Source organism: Rosa chinensis, chromosome 4 (assembly GCF_002994745.2).
Source record: "Rosa chinensis cultivar Old Blush chromosome 4, RchiOBHm-V2, whole genome shotgun sequence".
NCBI classification, from domain to species: Eukaryota; Viridiplantae; Streptophyta; class Magnoliopsida; order Rosales; family Rosaceae; genus Rosa; species Rosa chinensis.
Genome location: NC_037091.1, coordinates 32,061,956 through 32,082,000, shown reverse-complemented (window position 1 = coordinate 32,082,000; position 20,045 = coordinate 32,061,956). Strand labels below are relative to the sequence as shown.

General features: G+C 37.9%; 2 protein-coding genes across 2 annotated transcripts; one reads left to right on the top strand and one right to left on the bottom strand.

Moving 5' to 3' along the window:
* The first annotated feature begins 3,205 nt into the window (after positions 1–3,205).
* LOC112196903 (pirin-like protein) lies at positions 3,206–6,245 on the top strand. Its single transcript, XM_024337373.2, has 6 exons — positions 3,206–3,514; positions 3,651–3,700; positions 3,804–3,871; positions 3,994–4,056; positions 4,283–4,386; positions 5,413–6,245. The coding sequence occupies exons 1-6, from the start codon at positions 3,267–3,269 to the stop codon at positions 5,885–5,887; spliced, it is 1,008 nt and encodes a 335-aa protein (XP_024193141.1). The 5' UTR covers positions 3,206–3,266; the 3' UTR covers positions 5,888–6,245.
* A 507-nt stretch (positions 6,246–6,752) lies between these two features.
* Positions 6,753–10,740, bottom strand: LOC112196904 (ras-related protein RABA5e). The gene is made up of 2 exons (XM_024337374.2): positions 10,211–10,740; positions 6,753–7,378 (listed from the first exon to the last, which is right to left on the bottom strand). The coding sequence occupies exons 1-2, from the start codon at positions 10,548–10,550 to the stop codon at positions 7,056–7,058; spliced, it is 663 nt and encodes a 220-aa protein (XP_024193142.1). The 5' UTR covers positions 10,551–10,740; the 3' UTR covers positions 6,753–7,055.
* Between the last annotated feature and the right edge of the window lie 9,305 nt (positions 10,741–20,045).

Genomic DNA, 20,045 nt, shown 5'->3' with positions numbered 1-20,045 from the left:
GCCTCAGCATCACAAAAGTTCTCAAACACCTCCTCATCACTGGAAGAAGAATATTTTGCAAGTTGAACTGGGGTATGACCAGTAGGGCTACCAATGACCAAGGACTATTTAGGGGTTTGGATAGCTTTCCCTTTTGCTGGAAAAAAAAAAAAAAAAAAAAAAAAAAAAAAAAAAAAAAAAAAACCTCAGTTGAGTCTCTCATGGTTGGCTGCTTAGGGTTCCTTCTCCTAGACTGAACCGGAGTCCAGTTGGGAGAAGAGGTCCACTTTGGAGAGGTCTTGGTGGTCGGCAATAAAGGTTGACTTCGCCGGCTACGGGAAGTACACCATAACCTTTTCATAGGCTAATTGTTTGATTTCTGAATCAACCTCCATATCTTCTTAGATTATATCTTCATCTCCATCCTCTTTGTCAACTAAAAGGACAGCTCATAATCTTATGCTTGAAGCTCCCACATTCAAAACAGACTTCAAAGATAGCTTCATAAGAGAGATAGAGTCTAGCTCACTTACTAGTTCGTAAGGCAGATCACCTTCATCCTCCTCTCTCACCACCAGCACTCCTTTCAAAGGGGTTCTGAGATCGATCTCCATACAAACTCTTGCGAAGATGAAATTTTCACTATGCTCTTTTTTCTGGTCCAGTTTGATGAATCTACCTAGGACTTGAACAATAAGCTTGATTGCTTTAGTGCTCCAATAATGTTTCGAAAGGTTGGGAAGCCTTACTCAAATAATGAGGGTTTCAATTATCGTAGTGAGTAAATTCAGTTTACTCCCCTGAACTTTGGGCCTAAAATCTAATTGGTTCTCCTTCTGAAAATCGATTATGTTGGTCCCTATACTCTCAAATGACATCACCCGAGTCCAAAATTTGAACTTGACTCGAAACATGACGTCATGTGCTAAGTTGGAGCCGACATAAGAGCCTACTTTTTAGACTTTAAACCCTACAATGATGGCAAAATAGACATTTCTAATTTTTCTAATTTTTTTCTCTATACTCTCTCTCTCTCTCTCTCTCTCTCTCTCTCTCTCTCTCTCTCTCTCTCTCTCTCTCTCTCTCTCTCTCTCTCTCTCTCTCTCTCTCTCTCTCTCTCTCTCCCTCATCTCCCGCCTCCCTTATCGAGCTCAAAGACAGCCAAATCGTTCTCCGCAGCTCTCCTCTCGTCCTCTACTCTGCTCTTCCTCTCTTCAACCCCTCACCTTCCCCTTATTGCGACCACTACTTCAAAACCCTAAACCCCCAAACCGTCTCTGCCAATCCTACTCCCTCCACACCTTTTACAGCCCCAATTGCCTCTCCGCCACCCAATCCTCCTCCCACACTCAATGGGTTTGCCAATCCTAAGGCCTTATTCCCTCCCGCCAACGATCGCCACTTCTCTCTCTTCCATCGCAGCCACCACAAACACCTTCACGCTTCTCTCTCTTCCCCATCCTAGTCGACTCAACGATTCGCAATGTTCTTCCTCCGAGTCCACTCAGTGGACACCAACCACCCTATCAGCCTTGAAGACGTTGAGTTCACCACCATCTATGCCACCACCACCCAATCAAACCCTAAGTTCAGCGAGCGGAGAGGAATCGCGCACCTATTTCAAACACGAGGTAACTTGTCGCTGCAGAGCCACGCCGCCGAGTCCACTATCCTCTTCGATGCAGCGTTTGGGCATGATGACACTGTCGACGTGGGGCTGTAAGATTCCTTAGACTCAGAATTTTCTGATCGGAGAATTAAGCTCTCAGGTTTTCGGCTGGTGCTAGAGGTTGGCCTCCATACGATGGGCGATGTCGTTGGTGGTGGTATCACTGTCGGGGATGATGATGATGGTTGGTGACAGAAGAGTGTTTGGGTCTCCCCAAATCATTCTTTGTTTGCGCAGATTGGTTTTGGTGACTGGAGTGGTGGTCCTAGTCTCGGAGGCAAGTTTTGTGGTGTGCGATGACCAAAGTGGCAATAGAGGTGGCGACCAAGCAAGCGGTGGCGGTGACATTCATGGTGGCGGCGCTAGCGGATTTGGCGATGGGGGTGAGGCTGAGACTCCTTCTAGGCTCAGTGGAGCTTGGGCCTTGAAGGCTGAGAGAGAGAGAGAGAGAGAGAGAGAGAGAGAGAGAGAGAGAGAGAGAGAGAGAGAGAGAGAGAGAGAGAGAGAGAGAGAGAGAGAGAGAGAGAAGAATTAGAAATGTCTATTTTGCCTTCATTGTAGGGTTTAAAGTCTGAAAAGTGGGCCTCTATGTCGGCCCCAACTCAACACATGACGTCATGTTTCGAGTCAAGTTCAAATTTTGGATTCGGGTGATGTCATTTGAGAATATAGGGACCAACGTAATCGATTTTCAAAAAGAGAGACCAATCTGATTTTAGCCTAAAATTCAGAGGAGTAATCTGAATTTAATCCAAATTACTATCAATGAAATTTAATTGATAAAGTTTTCTATTGAGAGTCACCTATTGAGAGCTGTTTTTTTTTTTTTTTTTTTTGTAAAAAGCTTCTTCATTTTTTGAGTGAGAAAGAATCCATCAAAATCTCTTGGGAAGTGGTTGGATTGTTTTTTAGTTTTGATATGTATAAAAAACACTATAAAATCCTCCAAAATCCAACATTTAATGAAATCCTTAAAAATCCGTATACTTTTGAATATCTACAGATTTGAATGGATAATTCTAAATCTTAATTAAATACATCAAGATTTTAAAGGATTATTTAAAATCTTAGTTGAATACCCATAAACTTTTAAAATACAAAAAATTTTGTAAATTCTTAAATGAATACACCCCCCTCAGATTCTATTATTTTAAAATTTTTCAAAAATGGATGAAACTCACAGCGTACGCATTTTTTTCTATGCCAAAAGGAGGATCAAGGAGGAGATGATGATGATGATGATGATGGTGGTCATGATGAGAGCATGAAATCATTGAATATGTAGGTCAAAACCACACATGCACCTTGACATCATGATGAGAATAGCTTGACATCACAAAGCTGATTGGTCCAAGGAAGACAATTGTAGGTCCCCCACCCCCTTATTTCCCCACGCCTCCAACTCCTTTGTTGTATCAGAGTATCAGACGGACGGACCCCCCCCCGGGGCGGACCCAGTCATCATCCCAAACCAACCCAAACTCGAACGCCCCCTTTTTCTATTCACCAGTTCACACCAGACACACCAAGTTTGTTATATATATATATATGATCATTATGGAAGTTATAAAGACACGCATCCACACCAAAAGGCATTTGTATTTACACCAACACCTTTATGCGTTTGAGAGCTATAGCAAATTTTGCACGCAATAGCATACTCTTCACTGCAAAAACCACCACCACCACCACCACCAGAAGCAAGAACCATTTGAATTTCAGGGTCCCCTTCTTCATCAGAAACCACACCATGTCTGGTTCAGATCAATCCCCTTCTTTCGACACACCCAGAATGGTGGTCAAGAAGGTCCTGGCCAAGTCCCAGAGTGAGGGTGATGGAGCTGTTGTCAGAAGAGCCATTGGAATGTAATTAATACTTTCTTGCCTTTTTGGGATTTAATCTCCTTGTTGGGTTTTTATGTTCTCAATATTTTGGTATCTGGGTTTTTGTTGGTTTGTGGATTAATTGATTGTGTTTCCTGGGGATTTGATTTTTTTTCAGCTCTGAGTTGAGGAACCTGGATCCGTTTCTCATGCTAGATGACTTTACAGGTATAAAAAACTGCTCCCATTATGCTCCCTCATGGATTATAAAACTAATTTATGTGTTGACATTACTGAGTTGATTGTGTTTTTGATCTATTAATTGCTGCAGTGTCCCCTCCTGCCGGATTTCCAGATCATCCACATAGAGGATTCGAAACTGTCACATATGTGCTACAGGTATAATTTATTAAAAATTTGGAATCGCTAGCAGTACTGGTAGTGTTTTCGTAAAGCAACCTACTTCATGTTCTGGATTTCAGCTTCACAAGGTTCTGAAATTGCGTTTTTTATGTTTCCAGGGAGGCATCACTCACCAAGACTTTGCAGGGCACAAGGGTACAATTGGAGCTGGAGATGTGCAGGTAATTGGTGCTAGCTAGTTTCTGCAATCTATTATTACCATTTGAAAGAATCCATCAAGTAATTCTTCTCTATCGTCAGTTGTATACACAATATAGACAACTATGTGCATAAATTTGACTCCTCACATACTAAATATTACCTCATACAAGAGTTGTATCCAAGAATGCGTCGTTTTAATTACTGGTAACGTATGTATTGAACTTTATTTCATTTGATTTTGGGCAGTGGATGACCGCAGGCAGGGGAATAGTGCACTCTGAGATGCCTGCAGGAGCAGGACGCAACAATGGTTTGCAGCTTTGGATCAATTTAGCCCGCAAAGACAAAATGTAAGATTTTTCTCATTCTTTTAGTTACCATTAGCCCTCTTTTTTGACTAATCATAATTACCCACACTTCAATTATTTACACGATCAAAATTTAGTCTTAGAAAATTGGCAATAATGAGTAGCCCCAAGAAGTGGCCTGCCATGGCTGACCTGTTCCTTAGATGATCGTGTTCCACTAGCTTCTTGGATGAATCTGACTATTAAAAAGCAAAAAAAAAAAAATCAACATGAACGTCTGAAGATAGATAAGTGTGCTTATCCTTGTATCAGCTCAAGAGTTAAACTCCTCTCTCACCTATTGGTGTTCCATAGAGAAGTTAGAGAGTGTTTCTGGAATACAGATGTGTATTCAGCAACTGGAGTTGCCCAATGTAGGTGATAAGAACTCTCATTCTATTCACATCCCTAGTCAGACTTTCTTTGTTATAATAAGAACATAAAAATATTTAGTTTTGGAAATTATAGTTTTTTGCAGAAAGAGTTCTGAATTTTAACGCTATCTTCTTGCAAGTTCTTATATCTGTTGTTTTGTCTTTTGTCTGTAAACTGGATCTGTTCGGATTCTTTTGTAGCCTTCCATAATACTATTAATTGTATAATGCCAACGAAGCTCTATATTGATTTCATGTTCATACTGGTGCCAGTTGACCCAAAATCCCAAATAATGCTCAACATGTGGCTGACCCACCAAGCCTGCGTTTATTCGCAGATCCACCAACAAATTTGAAAAATTAAAAAATTAAAATTTAGAAGATAAGCAAGTGCCCATGATTATTAATTTAGCATAGATCGCATCTTATAAGTGAGAAGTTCTGACTTCGATTCCTGAACAAATGACCCGAAGAGTTCAGCTAATTTATCCAACTGACAATGATTCCAACACAAAGGATATATATATAATGTAGTATGTTGATTGACCATGCTTTTGATTTTTGAGTTTATGTTTGGCTTTGATGGAGACTAAATATCTCCAAGCAAATAACTTCATAGCTTTCTAATAAATTGGATAAATAACCTTATTTGCAGGGTTGAGCCTAGATACCAAGAACTCCTAAGCAAGGAGATAAAGTGGGCAGAGAAAGATGGAGTTGAAGTTCGAGTGATAGCAGGAGAAACAATGGGAGTGAGCTCTCCTGTTTATACCCGAACACCAACATTTTTCTTTGACTTCACCCTTAAGCCTAAAGCTATTTTGCATCAAAGCATACCAGAAAGTTGGACCTCCTTTGTTTACATTATTGAAGGAGAAGGATTTTTTGGGTCAGCGCATGCATCAGCTCATCATATTCTGGTTCTGGGTCCTGGAGATGGCGCAAGCGTATGCAACAAGTCATCGGAGCCGCTGAGGTTTGTGTTGATCGGAGGGCAGCCAATAAATGAACCAGTGGTTCAGCATGGACCTTTTGTGATGAACACACAAGCTGAAATCGAACAAACCATTAAGGACTATCATTATGGCCAGAATGGGTTTGAAAGTGCCAAGTCTTGGCGGTCTCAATGAGTGTGATCAGCAATCCAAAAAGAACAAAGAAAAAAATGATTCACCCCTCAAGTTCTAGAAGAAAAGGTTTGGGGGGCATAGAAGAATAAGATGAAGCAACTATATCTGTCTTTATCAGTGTCACTATCTCCATCCATATGAACAATTGTGTTGGTAGTGGAAAGAAGGATTTCATTGACATTGGGATAAAAAGATTCTAGAAGATTCAGAGCTGATATTGCTCATCACCAAAGTCATGATGGCTTCTTTTTTTTTACTTTTTTTCTATTTTTCAACAAAATGTATCTGTGTTTTGTTCTTGTTTAAGTAAGCTTTATGTGGTAGTTTGCTGGTGGAATTTGATTTGGTTTTCAGTACCTTGGTAGTGTTTTGATGATTTCTTTTCCATTATTGTTGATGATGGTGGAAATGGTGGTAGGGTTGACTTTTTTCTGGGTTGGATTCCTAATCATATTATATAACCCCAAAGCTTATCCTCCACCTACAATGTTATTGCTAGAACCACTGTGTGTGGGTTAAATACTGAGGCAAAAAGAGAACTGAAATAAGGTATCATTGGTATAGGGTCAAGCAACCCAAGTGCCATCTCCATTTACTAAAAGCAACTCCAATCCACCCCTAAATGGCCAAATCAATTGAAATGGATAGGGATTAAATTTTCAAAAGGCCTGAAGGAAAGTAAAATTTTCAAGAGAACAGATAACAAAAGATCTTCTTGCAATAAAAGGTGATTCAGACCAAGCAAAAAGCTTGATAAACTTGTCTACTTGGGATTTTTTGCTCCCAACTTACATCAGAATGATAATATTGTTCCTGTTCTTCAATTCAATGAAAATCACATACATTTTGGGGAGAAACATAAAAATTCTTGAATATAGCTGCTTAACTTAATAATATGCTGTCCAAATACAATCACACAAAGGAAAATGGGTGTCTGCTCCTTTTTTTCTTTTTGGTAGCAGTTACATGTCTTGTATCAGAATACAAAATTCGGCTATATTTTTTTTTTTTTTTTTACTCTTTCTATAATATTCACTTATTTGGAAACCTTAAGCAGGTATCCAATACCATACAAACAATCCAATTAAAGAACCAAATTGAATAACCAACCTTTGGAAATGCCCTCAAGTGCTAATGTCACACACTTACGTTTGAGATATAAGCCATATTAACTGGAACAGCAAGAAAAGTAGCCCTGAGCTTTCTTTGATCCATCTGCCCCATTATTAACCAGGGTTACTCTGTTCACAGATAACTCTGCTTTGTAAGTATCTGAATTCAAGACCTTCCGACTCACATTGCTATATATTTCTCGAATAACAAGCTCAAAAGCCTTATTAACATTGGTTGAGTCTAGCGCAGATGTCTCCATGAAGAACAACCCTTCGGCTTCAGCAAGGCTTTTACCTTCTTCAACACTCACATCCCTAATATTCTCCAAATCACATTTGTTCCCCACTAGCATCCTCGCCATTGTAGTATCAGAATGAGCTGCATGATTATTATCATCAAACCCAAATATTAGTATGTGAAACACCAGGAGAAAATAAGAAAGAACTTTGTTGGTAATACACAATTATATGCTATGACAACTAAACTTAATCCTTAAGAAGAAAACAGTGCGAGCAGGAAATACAGACTGACAGAATAAGGATGAATTCTGTAAATACATTCAGTAAAACAAATGAAATGAACTATACAATCAGATACTAAACTCCCAAGTTATTCTCCAATCAACATCAGTTTGCAGAATCGAAGATTAAACAAAAGTGAGTTTTAAACATATTGCACAACCTGGGCATATTCTTAACAAGAATGCATCAGTTTTCACTATGATAGAACTGAATCAACTGATTACACCCGAGCTAATAATATATGCATTGTGACCCAACTACCTGTTAATTGCAGAGAGCTGTGGATGGCAATCCATGCTCCTAATTAATAACACATTGATTGTGACAACTGCTTACTCATTGCGGAGAGTTGCTGATGACAATGCCATGCCCTAGCTAATAATACATTTAATGTGACAACTACGTATGCATTGAGGGGAGTTGTCAATGGCAATCCCATTGCCCCAACAAGTGAAGTACAAACCTTCCAATTCTTCTTCACTCCAACACAAGGAGATAAATGCCTAGAAGGTAATGCATTGTATGTCCCTTTCCAGAGAGTTTATGAATGAACCCTTCTTTTCTATCACTGGATAACTCTATTAATAAGAGTCCTCTCTTTTAAATACTCGGCTCTTCTGGAAGAACGTCCTAAGTCCAGATTATAGCAAACTAAAGACTGAAAAGGTACAAAACAAATCTTTTGTGGTGACATAGCCTCTATGTGGAACCGTCAAATGACACCCTCTTCTATCTTTAAACCCATTATATTCCGGTTAAGGCAGAATTCAATCCTATTTTTGTCATAAGAAGACAAGAAACTTTATCACTTGACCAGCAGTGCAATACCTAGGGTGCCAAAGATCTGGTTTTATGAGACATCTTATATTTTCAAGATTTGTGATTTTTGATTCCTAGATCTCAAATCATAGCTAAAATGGTTTGGCAAAATCCTTATTGCTTTACTGTTTCTTGATAAAGGCAGTGTGCACAATCAGTTATACTGCCACAAGAATTTAGGCACCATTCTTTATAAGAGAAAAGAAAAAGGAAGAGAAACAATATAAATAGTTGTCATCGTGGATATTGAACACTTGCTGTATTCCACTGTAGGGAAGTGATTGAAAATTAGTACTGTATGTCACTATTGAAAAGTGACTGAATGTCAGTTTTCTTTCCTTTCTTTTCTTACAGGAAACAACCTTTCGGTAAAAGAGAGAAGAAAATGAAAATGAGGTACACAGGAGAAAATGTAATCAGGAAAATTCTAGACTAATCAACAATTTCAAAGTAACTAACAAGACTACCTATAGCAAAAATAAATTAATTAATTAATTAATATTAATAATAATAATAACTAAAAAGAGCACAAAAACAAAATAGAAAGGAACCGATGCCAAAAATAATAAATTCCTAATTCCTAATAAAGAAATTCTTGAAAACAATACTCCTAATTCTGAGGACACCGATGCCGGAAAGGAACCCATATACTGAACATTTTTTTCGTTTAACAGTAACTGTAAAGTCTTATTTAGACAGAAAAAAAAATAGATATATTATATAGAGATGGAGATGGGACCCTGTTTCTACCAAAAAAAAAAAAGGAGCTTTATCGTAAGGGTCAATGGAAATTGTGCTTGGGTGGTATGTTCCCCACTTGAAAACCAAGGATGTTAAAGAGCCACCTTACACTAGTTGATGGAAACTCTAGAAAACTCTCTTTCCTGCCTTCTTGTATTGAAGTCAGATACCATAACCACCATAGTTGATTCCAACTCTAGAAAACTCCCTTCCCTGCCTTCTTGTATTGAAGTCAGATACCATAACCACCATAGTTGATTCCAACTCTAGAAAACTCCCTTCCCTGCCTTCTTGATTTTCAGTCGGACACCATACCCACCATACTAGAACGTGGCTTTCATCTGGAGGGTCAATTGGGGCGTACTTCTATTCCATGCCTAGACAGATTCCTAAGTGCTTCGGAATAGGTTTAAAGTTCCTCTAACAGTTTCTCTTTAACAAATAAGTTCAGATGATCAAATCTGTTTTAAGCAAACACAACTCGTAGAAACTTGAGCTATAATTAACCAAATCTATCAACCAAACATCTCCTCAGTGGTTTGAAACGTGATTTAACAAAGTCTCTAGATCATATAAGCTTTTATACTGTTCATGATACTTAAAGGTTCCTCAAGTACCTCCACATTACTTACTGTAGAAGCTCCTATGGACTCCTACATGCATTTTTCAAATGGGAATTTGTTTTGATGTTTATCAAGTCTCAATATCTTCACATACAATGACAGAGCACAATGATCAAACGATCTGATTCTTCCCAACTACCCAGCATATGTGCCTACAGGTTTGACTCTACAACCGAATGAACAGACTTGTCTGCACCAATAGTCGTGTTCACTATTAACAGAATCTTCTTTTGATTTTCAGACAACTTACAACCGCCAACTTAGTAATTAAGAAAATAATTAAGAAAAAACAAAAGATTTCTTCAAAATGAAGTCTTGAACAGTTGAATTTCTCATCATAAGCTTAGATCTAAAGTCGTATTCATACCGAGTTAGGCCAAAACCCACCAAACCCACATACATAAAAAGACAAAACAGAACTCCCACAAATCCAACAACCACCATCATCAGAACCCAAAACTCACACTAGACAAACCATCAAACCAAAAGAGTAAACAGCTGCTTACTCTTGAGCTCATCGAGCCAGCGACCGACACTGTCGAACGTGGTACGGCGGGTGATATCATAGACAATGAGAGCTCCGACGGCGCCGCGGTAGTAGGCAGAGGTTACAGCCCTGAAGCGTTCTTGGCCGGCAGTGTCCCAAATCTGAGCCTTGACTTCTTTGCCGTCGATTTCCATGCTCTGGGTCTGAAACTCCACGCCTATTGTGGCCTTTGAGTGCGCACTGAACTCGTTCCGCGCGTAGCGAGACAGCAAGTTCGATTTGCCCACCGCCGAGTCTCCAATGATGACGATCTTGAACAGGTACTCCTCCCCTGATCCCTCCTCGTCTGAAGACGACATGTAGTTCTGGGTTTCTTGGTTAATTTCAGCAGACACAATTCAAGAATGGAAAAGAGAAGGTGCAGAGTAGAGTAGGTAGAGCAGAGCAGAGGAGGAAGAAGAAAGACAGAGACAAGGTATGAATGTTAGAGAGAGAGAGAGAGAGAGAGATGGAATGGAATGATGGGGTATTGAGCTGGCATACGGACATACTGCGCATGTAGTGCGTTCATTATAGATTTTATTTGTTTTTTTTTTTTTTTTAATTTCATGCTAGTGAGATGAATCATAAATATAGATACTTGTCGAGTATTGTATTGAGTGGCAACCGGCAAGAGTCAAAAAGTAGAGATGGTGCCGTCTAAGATTCTCAAATGCGTAAGTCAGTCAATGTATTATAGCGATAATATAACTGTAAGTGAATAGTAAAAGCGTATAATAAATGAAGAGAAGTTGTCTTTTGTAGAGGAGTATGTGTTGTTCATCTTTCTATATCTTTGATGTGGGATCAATCGTTTTTAGATTGTCCTTGAAACTTACCCGGGAGGGTTTTGGATTTGCTCCATGTGCAAGACTTCAGTTGACTCTTACCTGTATCCAGCAGTGGTTGTTCTGGAGCTTGGCCAAAATAGGTCTCAGATGGGTGTGATTTCTACTTGCTGGTAAACTGTATGTACAAAATATTTGGTGCTATTGGGGAAACACATCGTGTCATTTTGTTCATGTTAGAGCTCCATTTTTCTCCAAATTAAAGTCTTTGGCCATGTTTGGTTCACGGCAGGGGTCGTCAACGGGCCGGGCCGGGCAGGGCCGGGCCCATTCATAGCTGGCTTGGGCCGGGCCTTGCTATATTTTAAAATAATTACGGGTCGGGCCGGGCCGGGCTTTATTAAAAATCAAAGGATCCAAGCCCGTCCATATAAAGCGGGCCTTGCGAGCTTTTTCGGGCTTGGCCTCGCGGGCTTTTTTGGGCCGGGCCTTGCTATATTTTAAAATAATTACGGGTCGGGCCGGGCCGGGCTTTATTAAAAATCAAAGGATCCAAGCCCGTCCATATAAAGCGGGCCTTGCGAGCTTTTTCGGGCTTGGCCTCGCGGGCTTTTTTGGGCTGGGCCTTGCGGGCTTTATTTATAAATAAATATTTAAAGACACAAGTTTTTTTTTTTTTAATCAAGCTTTGGAAATTCAATGGATAATGATCAAATACAACCAAAGATAACAATCTATATAACTATATTGTACCCAAAAAAATCTATATTTATATATAGATACTAATTTGTTGATAAATAAATTTTTAAAGACACTAATTTTTTATAAATCTATATTTATACATCATACACTCCAAAGAGCTACATATAGCAATTCAAAGAAAATGAGAAACCGACCGTTGGATGAGTTTATTACAATAAATTATGAGTGTGGTAAAAAAATTAGCCAATTTCACCATATTTTTGAATCCGATCGGATTGGTCAACCGTAGTCACTTATATGTTTTATTGGTTGACCGATGGCGTGGCAACCGCGAAACGTGCTTATTTTTTCATATCACATTTGTATATATTCCATCGATGGATGTGCTTGAACATAAGATAAAAAAAAAATTAATTTTAATTACAAACACATTGGACTATACCAATTTTATTCCTAAAGTTATATGACTTATACATTGCATTTAAATTGTTTGGGTTCATTCTAAAGCAACCATGAAGTGGAAAATGAATTCGGAGAAACCAACCGCTTGATGGAGAGATTGTAATGTTTTATGGTGGTTGTAGAAAATCCAGCCAATTTGGTTCACGTTTCGAATTCGATCAACTAGGTCAAACGTAGTTACTCTTATAAACCTATATTTATATATCATACACTCCAAAGAGCAACCCCTATCAATTCAAAGAAAATGGAAAAACCGACCGTTGGATGAATTTATTACAATAAATTATGAGTGTGGTAAAAAATTTAGCCAATTTCACCATATTTTCGAATCTGATCGGATTGGTCAACCGTAGTCACTTATATGTTTTATTAGTTGACCGATGCCGTGACAACCGCAAAACGTGCTTATTTTTTCACATCACGTTTGTATATATTCCATCAATGGATGTGCGTGGACATAAGATAAAAAAAAATTAATTTTAATTACAAACACATTGGTCTGTATCAATTTTATTCCTAAAGTTGTATGACTTATACATTGCATTTAAATTGTTTAGGTTCATTCTAAAGCAACCATGAAGTAGAAAATGAATTCGGAGAAACCAACCGCTCGATGGAGAGATTGTAATATTTTATGGTGATTGTAGAAAATCCAGCCAATTTGGTTATCGTTTCAAATTCGATCAACTAGATCAAACGTAGTTACTCATATAAATCTATATTTATATATCATACACTCCAAAGAGCAACCCCTATCAATTCAAAGAAAATGGAAAAACCCACCGTTGGATGAGTTTATTACAATAAATTATGAGTGTGGTAAAAAATTTAGCCAATTTCACCATATTTTCGAATCCGATCGGATTGGTCACCCGTAGTCACTTATATGTTTTATTGGTTGACCGATGCCTTGACAACTGCGAAACGTGCTTATTTTTTCACATCACGTTTGTATATATTCCATCAATGGATGTGCGTGGACACAAGATAAAAAAAAATTAATTTTAATTACAAACACATTGGTCTATACCAATTTTATTCCTATAGTTGTATGACTTGTATATTGCATTTAAATTGTTTAGGTTCATTCTAAAGCAACCATGAAGTAGAAAATGAATTCGGAGAAACCAACCGCTCGATGGAGAGATTGTAATGTTTTATGGTGGTTGTAGAAAATCCAGCCAATTTGGTTCTCGTTTCGAATTCGATCAACTAGGTCAAACGTAGTTACTCTTATAAACCTATATTTATATATCATACACTCCAAAGAGCAACCCCTATCAATTCAAAGAAAATGGAAAAACCGACCGTTGGATGAGTTTATTACAATAAATTATGAGTGTGGTAAAAAATTTAGCCAATTTCACCATATTTTCGAATCCGATCGGTTTGGTTAACCGATATGTAGAATATATATATGCACATATTTTATATAGAAGTATAATAGTATAAGAACTTCCACACACACACACACACACATATATATATATCTCTATACATATATATATATATATATCTCTATATATATATATATATATATATATATATATATAAACACACACACACATATATGATATATTGATATATATATATATCTCTCTCTCTCTCTCTCTATATATATATATATATATATATATATATATAAACACACACACACACATACACACACACACACACACACACACATATATATATATATATATATATACAGATCCAATCCAGAGCGGAGCTCCGCTTTGAAAATTAACGTGTGAAGTTTGATTTTTGGGTCACTTTTCGGTCGCATATCCACATCTCGACCGTTCAGTTTTTAGGTACTAGTGTATAGATCGTCTCTGCAAATTTTCAGCCAAAATGATGATCGTTAAAGCATTGATAATTGCCTTAAAGCTAGTACGGTTCAGGTTGACAGATTCAGTCCGTCCATTAGTTTAAGCGAGTTAGATACCTTAACGATCATCAATTTGGCTGAAAATTTGCAGAGATGATCTACACACTAGTACCTAAAAACTGAATGGTCGAGATGTGGATGTACGACCGAAAAGTTACCCAAAACTCGAATTTCACACGTTAATTTCAAAGCAGAGCTCCGCTCTGGATAGAATCTATATATATATATATATATATATATATATATATATATATATATAAACACACACACACATATATGATATATTGATATATATATATATATATATCTATATGACTATATATATATATATATATATATATATATCTATATAAACACACACACAAATATATATCTATACGTGTCTATATATATATATATTTATAAACACACACACACATATAGATATATCTATATATATATAACACACACACATACATATATATATATATATATATTAATATATATATATATATAAACACACACACACACACACACACACACATATATATATATATATAATATTTTGTGGGCTTTTACGGGCCGGGCCGGGTTTTTGCGGGCCTCCATCGGCCCACCAAGGCGGGCTTTTGCGGGTTTTTTGACGGGCCGGGCCGGGCCAAAAGCCCTGCGGGCCGGCGAGCCTCCATCGGCCCACTTGATCCGCGGGTTTTTTGATGAGGCCTAGTTCACGGACTTGAGGAATCAGGAAAGGAAAGAGTTTCATTTTCTTTGTTTGGTAGACACAAACTTTGGAAGTATTTTCCTGACATAGGGAAAAATAAAGGGGAAGATCATTCCTTTCAGACCTCATTGGACTGATTTTTCCTTCTCCTTTCCCAGCATTTATTACGAAAACGTTGGACTACAATATCCCTGCTCAAATGTGTTATTGCCAAAATTGGTGTACTTTTGAATTTCCATGATGTTATTTTATTTTTTAAAATACAAGGGTATTATTGAAACGTTGATATATTTTTGTTTTCCTTTCCTGCACTAAGCAAACACTGGAAGGGAAATCAAATGGTCTTTTCTAAATGATTTCCTTGCTGTACCAAACATAGAAAAGAAAACCTGACAGGAATTTTAATTTCTCATCAAAGAAAACCTGACAGGAATTTTAATTTCTCATCCTCATCGGAAAGACAAGAGAATTGATTTCCCTTTCGTGAACCAAACGAGTTAAGTTAACCAACCACCAAGAAAAATAGACTTAAAATAAATTAAAAGTAACTTGAACCGGACAATTTTTCTTTTTCGACCTCCATATTTTTAAGTTAGGTTATGTGATCCCTTTTTTGACAAAAAAAATATGGGATATTTTAGGTATCTTAATAGAATATGATCATTAGAATCCAACTTAATGAACAGAAAAAACCCTAAGTATGTGCATGTAGTGCTGCGTCTCTAAGCTGCAAAGTCGTCATTGACAGTGCCTCTTGCATCTACGCCCTTATCTACACGGCCCCTCTCTATCCTCTCTATCCATCCTCCATCTCAATGCTGCTAAAAAATGTCTTCTATCAACGCGGCTACTGCTAGTTTTGCAGCCTTTCTTGCTCTAGCAAGAGATGATCAAAATGATCGATTGTGATTAGAGATTCTAAAGAGAGGCAAGATAATGCTTCAGCACAGCCATAGTGCCTCTGGAAGAACAAATGAAGGGAAAAAGAGATAGGCATACCCCTACCCCTTCAACGCAAAAGCTGCATATCCCTATTCTGATTTATAAGAATAAAGGACAGAAAGCACAACCAAAGAAGCTTAAGTTGACAAAATTCAACATGTTGAAGGAATATCGATTTAGTGTGCCTTATCAAACTAGGAGTAGCAATAGGAGAGAAGGTTCTAGATTTCCCAATCCTACACAGATTGGTATTAATTCCTTGTAACATTAGAACTAGTACTTTGTAATCCCTATATATAGGGCTCCTATTCTCAATAATAGGATTACAATTCTCTCATCAATTCTCTCTCGAATCTCTTTTACTTGAACACAACACCAAATTTATTGCAAAATCTTTGGGACTTCAGGAGGTACAATGGTGAAAATTAAAGCTACTGATTCAAAGAAGAAGATAGAGTGCCCTCTTGGAACTCGAAACAAGAATCTCTCAAAGACCAAGGCCAACAAGAAAGATCTTCCCCCTCTAAACTCACATATTCACCTACTTTGTGTAGCCCTAAGGGAAATGGCAAGGAGAAGGAAACCTTTTAATTTTGCGATTATTTTTATGCTTGTTGCTAAAAATCTCTTATGTTTTTACACTAAATATTTAAACTTTATAGCGCATTACAAATGCGTGCATTGGCAAAGGGAAGTTCAAGTCACAATTATTTTGTGTAAGCTTAGTTAGTTTTAGTGCTGCATTACAGTTAGTTCTCTAAATAATTGAGCATTAATATGTAACAATGAAAGATACCAATGTCCTATAAGGATCATTTGTATATGCCGTTTTGGACTTTCAATACTTGAAATCCTTGAACTGAAAAAAAAAAAAACAAAACAAAAACAAAAATTTAAGTTAGGTTTTATTTATCTATGTATTTTTTTGAATAATTTCTTAAACTCTAATAACATTGTAAAAGAATATATATTTATTACAATATATTTCTCTTCTATTTCTAAATCACATAAAAGTTTATCAACGTTTGCACCAATTAATGCAGAACTCTCACTTTGAGAAAACCTAAGGAAGACGCTGCCACCTAACAAGGCCGACTTCTGCGATCCTGTTCTCATCCAATGGCGTTCCGATGTCACCTAGCTGATGTTGTGATGCTGCCGGACGGGTGATGCTTGGCTTATGGTCCTTGGATCTCTGAGATGGCTTAGCTTTAAGGTCTTAACAGTGGAGGCTAAAGCAAACTGCTTTTGGGTGCATAGTTTCAGGGATGACGAGGCGCGGCGAACTGGGTTCAGTCTCGGGCGAGAGTGGCTTGGAAGCGGTGGATTCCCACCTCTTTTTTGGTTTGGATCTACCTGACTTGCAGGATGTTTCTTTCGTCCTTTAGTATTATTTTCCAATATTATATAATACTATGTAATATATAGATCTTTGTATAGTATAAAATACTATATAATACTATCTAATATATAGATCTTTGTTGGAAAGAGGAGGGGGGTGGTCTTAAGGCCTATAGCAATGACTTTGACTTTCTTTTTTGGGTACTAAATTTTGTAATGACATGGCGTTAGCTAGTCAGCTCCAGTGTAAATGGATGTTGCCATTAACTTTCTGATGTGGCATGAATGCGGCCTACTTTTTTGTGACATGGCATTGCCCAAGTCAACTTATGTGTGGAGTTAGATTTGGTGTGCTCCCTCCTAATGAGGTGACACTCTTTGATTGGACCGGTGGTTCTCTTATCGTGTGAAATGTCAATAAATAAATAAAAGCTATTTTTGTGACTGACGTTGTTGAGATTTAAACCACAGATCTATTAAAAGTTTAAAACGATGAAGGTACACAATCACCATGGTAAGTGGTTTGGTTAATAGTTTTTCTCATATTCTATCTTTAAACATGATAAAACTCCTTTGATATCTAAATGAAAAGTCAGATGACCCAACTAGGGTTCAAACCATGTATGCCCAATCCACTATACTAACCTAGTTTTCTTTATAATACCCGTTTTATAATACAGTACAAATTTCTAGAGTGTGTATCATATAGACTTCTACCAAAAAGATAACTCTATGTCTACAACCATAGCCTTCTCTTCCAACCATGGCTTCCATTGACGCAGTCATAGTCAGCTTCTCTACCTCTCTCATCCTAGCAGTTTGGGAGAGCGTGGTGGTGCACTACATCTGAGAAAAACTTGGTGGATGACTTGTTCACTGTTCTTCCCAATCTTACCTTCTTGGAAAACCTTTGACACGCCTTCTTGTTGATCCCCCAGCATTTAATACTCATTTTCTCCGGACTTAGGTGGTGGAGAAAGGGTTTAGGGTTCAGAAGAAGACTAAGAACATTTTTCTTTTCTTTTTTGACACTCGACTCAACAAGAATAAAGTTCTAAAATGAAAAGGCCAGGGGGGAGGGGGGCCTTGGATGTTTGATAAGGCTCTGGTTTGTTTGGAGGAGTATGATGGTGTCAAACCTCTCTTTGAAATCTAGATGAAGCATGTGAGATTCTGGGTTATTGTCTCTGAAATCCCTCCAACATTTAACTCTGAGAATGTTACCTATTTTGCTAAATCTAATAGTTGTCTAGTTGCAAGGGTTGAACCCATTATGAAATTCAAGTATGAGCACCTGGTTGGACGTTGTTTGTAGTGCCGCTTGATCACCCATGTTGAGGTGAAGTGGTCGGTGCCTGCTATAATTTTGAGATTTGTAGGCAGATCGACTGGTATTCCTGCAATTTGAGGCTTATTTGCCTTTTCTGCTCAATTACTGCTCAGTCTTTCTGCTTCTTCATTTTGCGCAGATGCAACTCCATTTTCCTTCTAAAAGGAAGAGATCAATTTCGATTAAGCGACTGGAGAGGGAGAAGAGCGCCACCGCGTTGATTATGCTGGAGGAAGATGATCAGACTAGTTCTAAGGCAGCACATACTAGCAAAGATGGCTGCACCGGCTAAGGAATTTGTCATGGCTACATTGTCTCGGTGGAAGCTGATGAAGTGGAGAAGGCTGCTGCTGTACAGGATACGCAATCAGAAATACTGCTTTCCAATAAGAGAGGATGCAATGGAGGAGGTACCCCATCGCCCAAGAAATTCAAGACAATTCTGGGAGGCCATTGTTGTACTTTGGAGGCTGAGGTTTTGGTCCTTGACAAGTCTGGGGATGCTTCAGAGCAAGGGATTTTTGTGCAACACAAAGTTGGTAGACCTCTTGGCAGCAAGAATAAGAAGGACTGAATCCCAAAGAAACACGAAGCAGTTCCTCTACGTCTTACTTATCCTTTTGGTGATGGTAATATGGCTTGCTCTAGTTCTAATGGCAAGGACAAAATTTAACTTTATTATTATTATTTTTTTTACAACAGTTGAGTTCTCTAAGCTACTGGAATTACTATTGTGAGGGTTAGGTTAGTCAGCGTTTAGTCATTTGATAGGCTCATGTGTTTTGAATAAGCGAGCTAAACCTGTTTGCAATGAGTGGTACTTGTCAGTTTTATTTGTTAGCTTGGTCCGAAAAGGCTTGGGCCGGGACATAAATTGATATATGTGCTATTTTGGCTACGGGTAACTAATGAAATTATCTATTCTTCTTTATTAAAAATATATAAAAAAAAAATTTGTTTTTTTTTGTTTTGTTTAGCAAAAGAGGGAGAATTGTATTGATCTCAATCAATATTATTACAAAAGAAACTTAGAGCATCTCTAAGTATATCTGGAAGACTACCTTGCCATTTTATGCAATTTGAAGATTCACAGGCCTCACTAGCGAGCCTATGAGCAACTGCATTTGCAGTTTTAGGGGCATGAACAATGCAGATACCCTTTTTACTTTGAAGCCGAAACCTAATATCATCAATTATATTTCCATGCTCCAAACTGTGATACTCTTGCACATGAATTTCTGAAACTACAACAAGGTAATCTATCTCCACAACACAATCTGAAAGTTGTTTTATATGCAGCAGTTGTAGACTTTGATAGCTAACAGTTCAACCTGCTTTGTAGAGGTGACATAGTTCATACGATGAGCAAAAGAAGCAATAAAAGCTCCATTTGAGTCTCTGAGAAGCCCACCAATACCTCCCTTAGTGTGACTAGGAAGAAAAGCTCTATCATCATTGAGCTTTAGTTTACCTGCTTCAAGAGGTATCCACCTCTTCCTGTGTTGCCGAGTAGCAGATTTGGCTGATGGACAGTGAGCTTACTGATATTCAAAATACCAAGTCATTGTGTTGCAGACGATATTTTATGCAGTTTAAAGTTGATTGGACCAAAGAGTTGCATTTCTATTTTTCCAAATACCCTAAATAACCATAAGC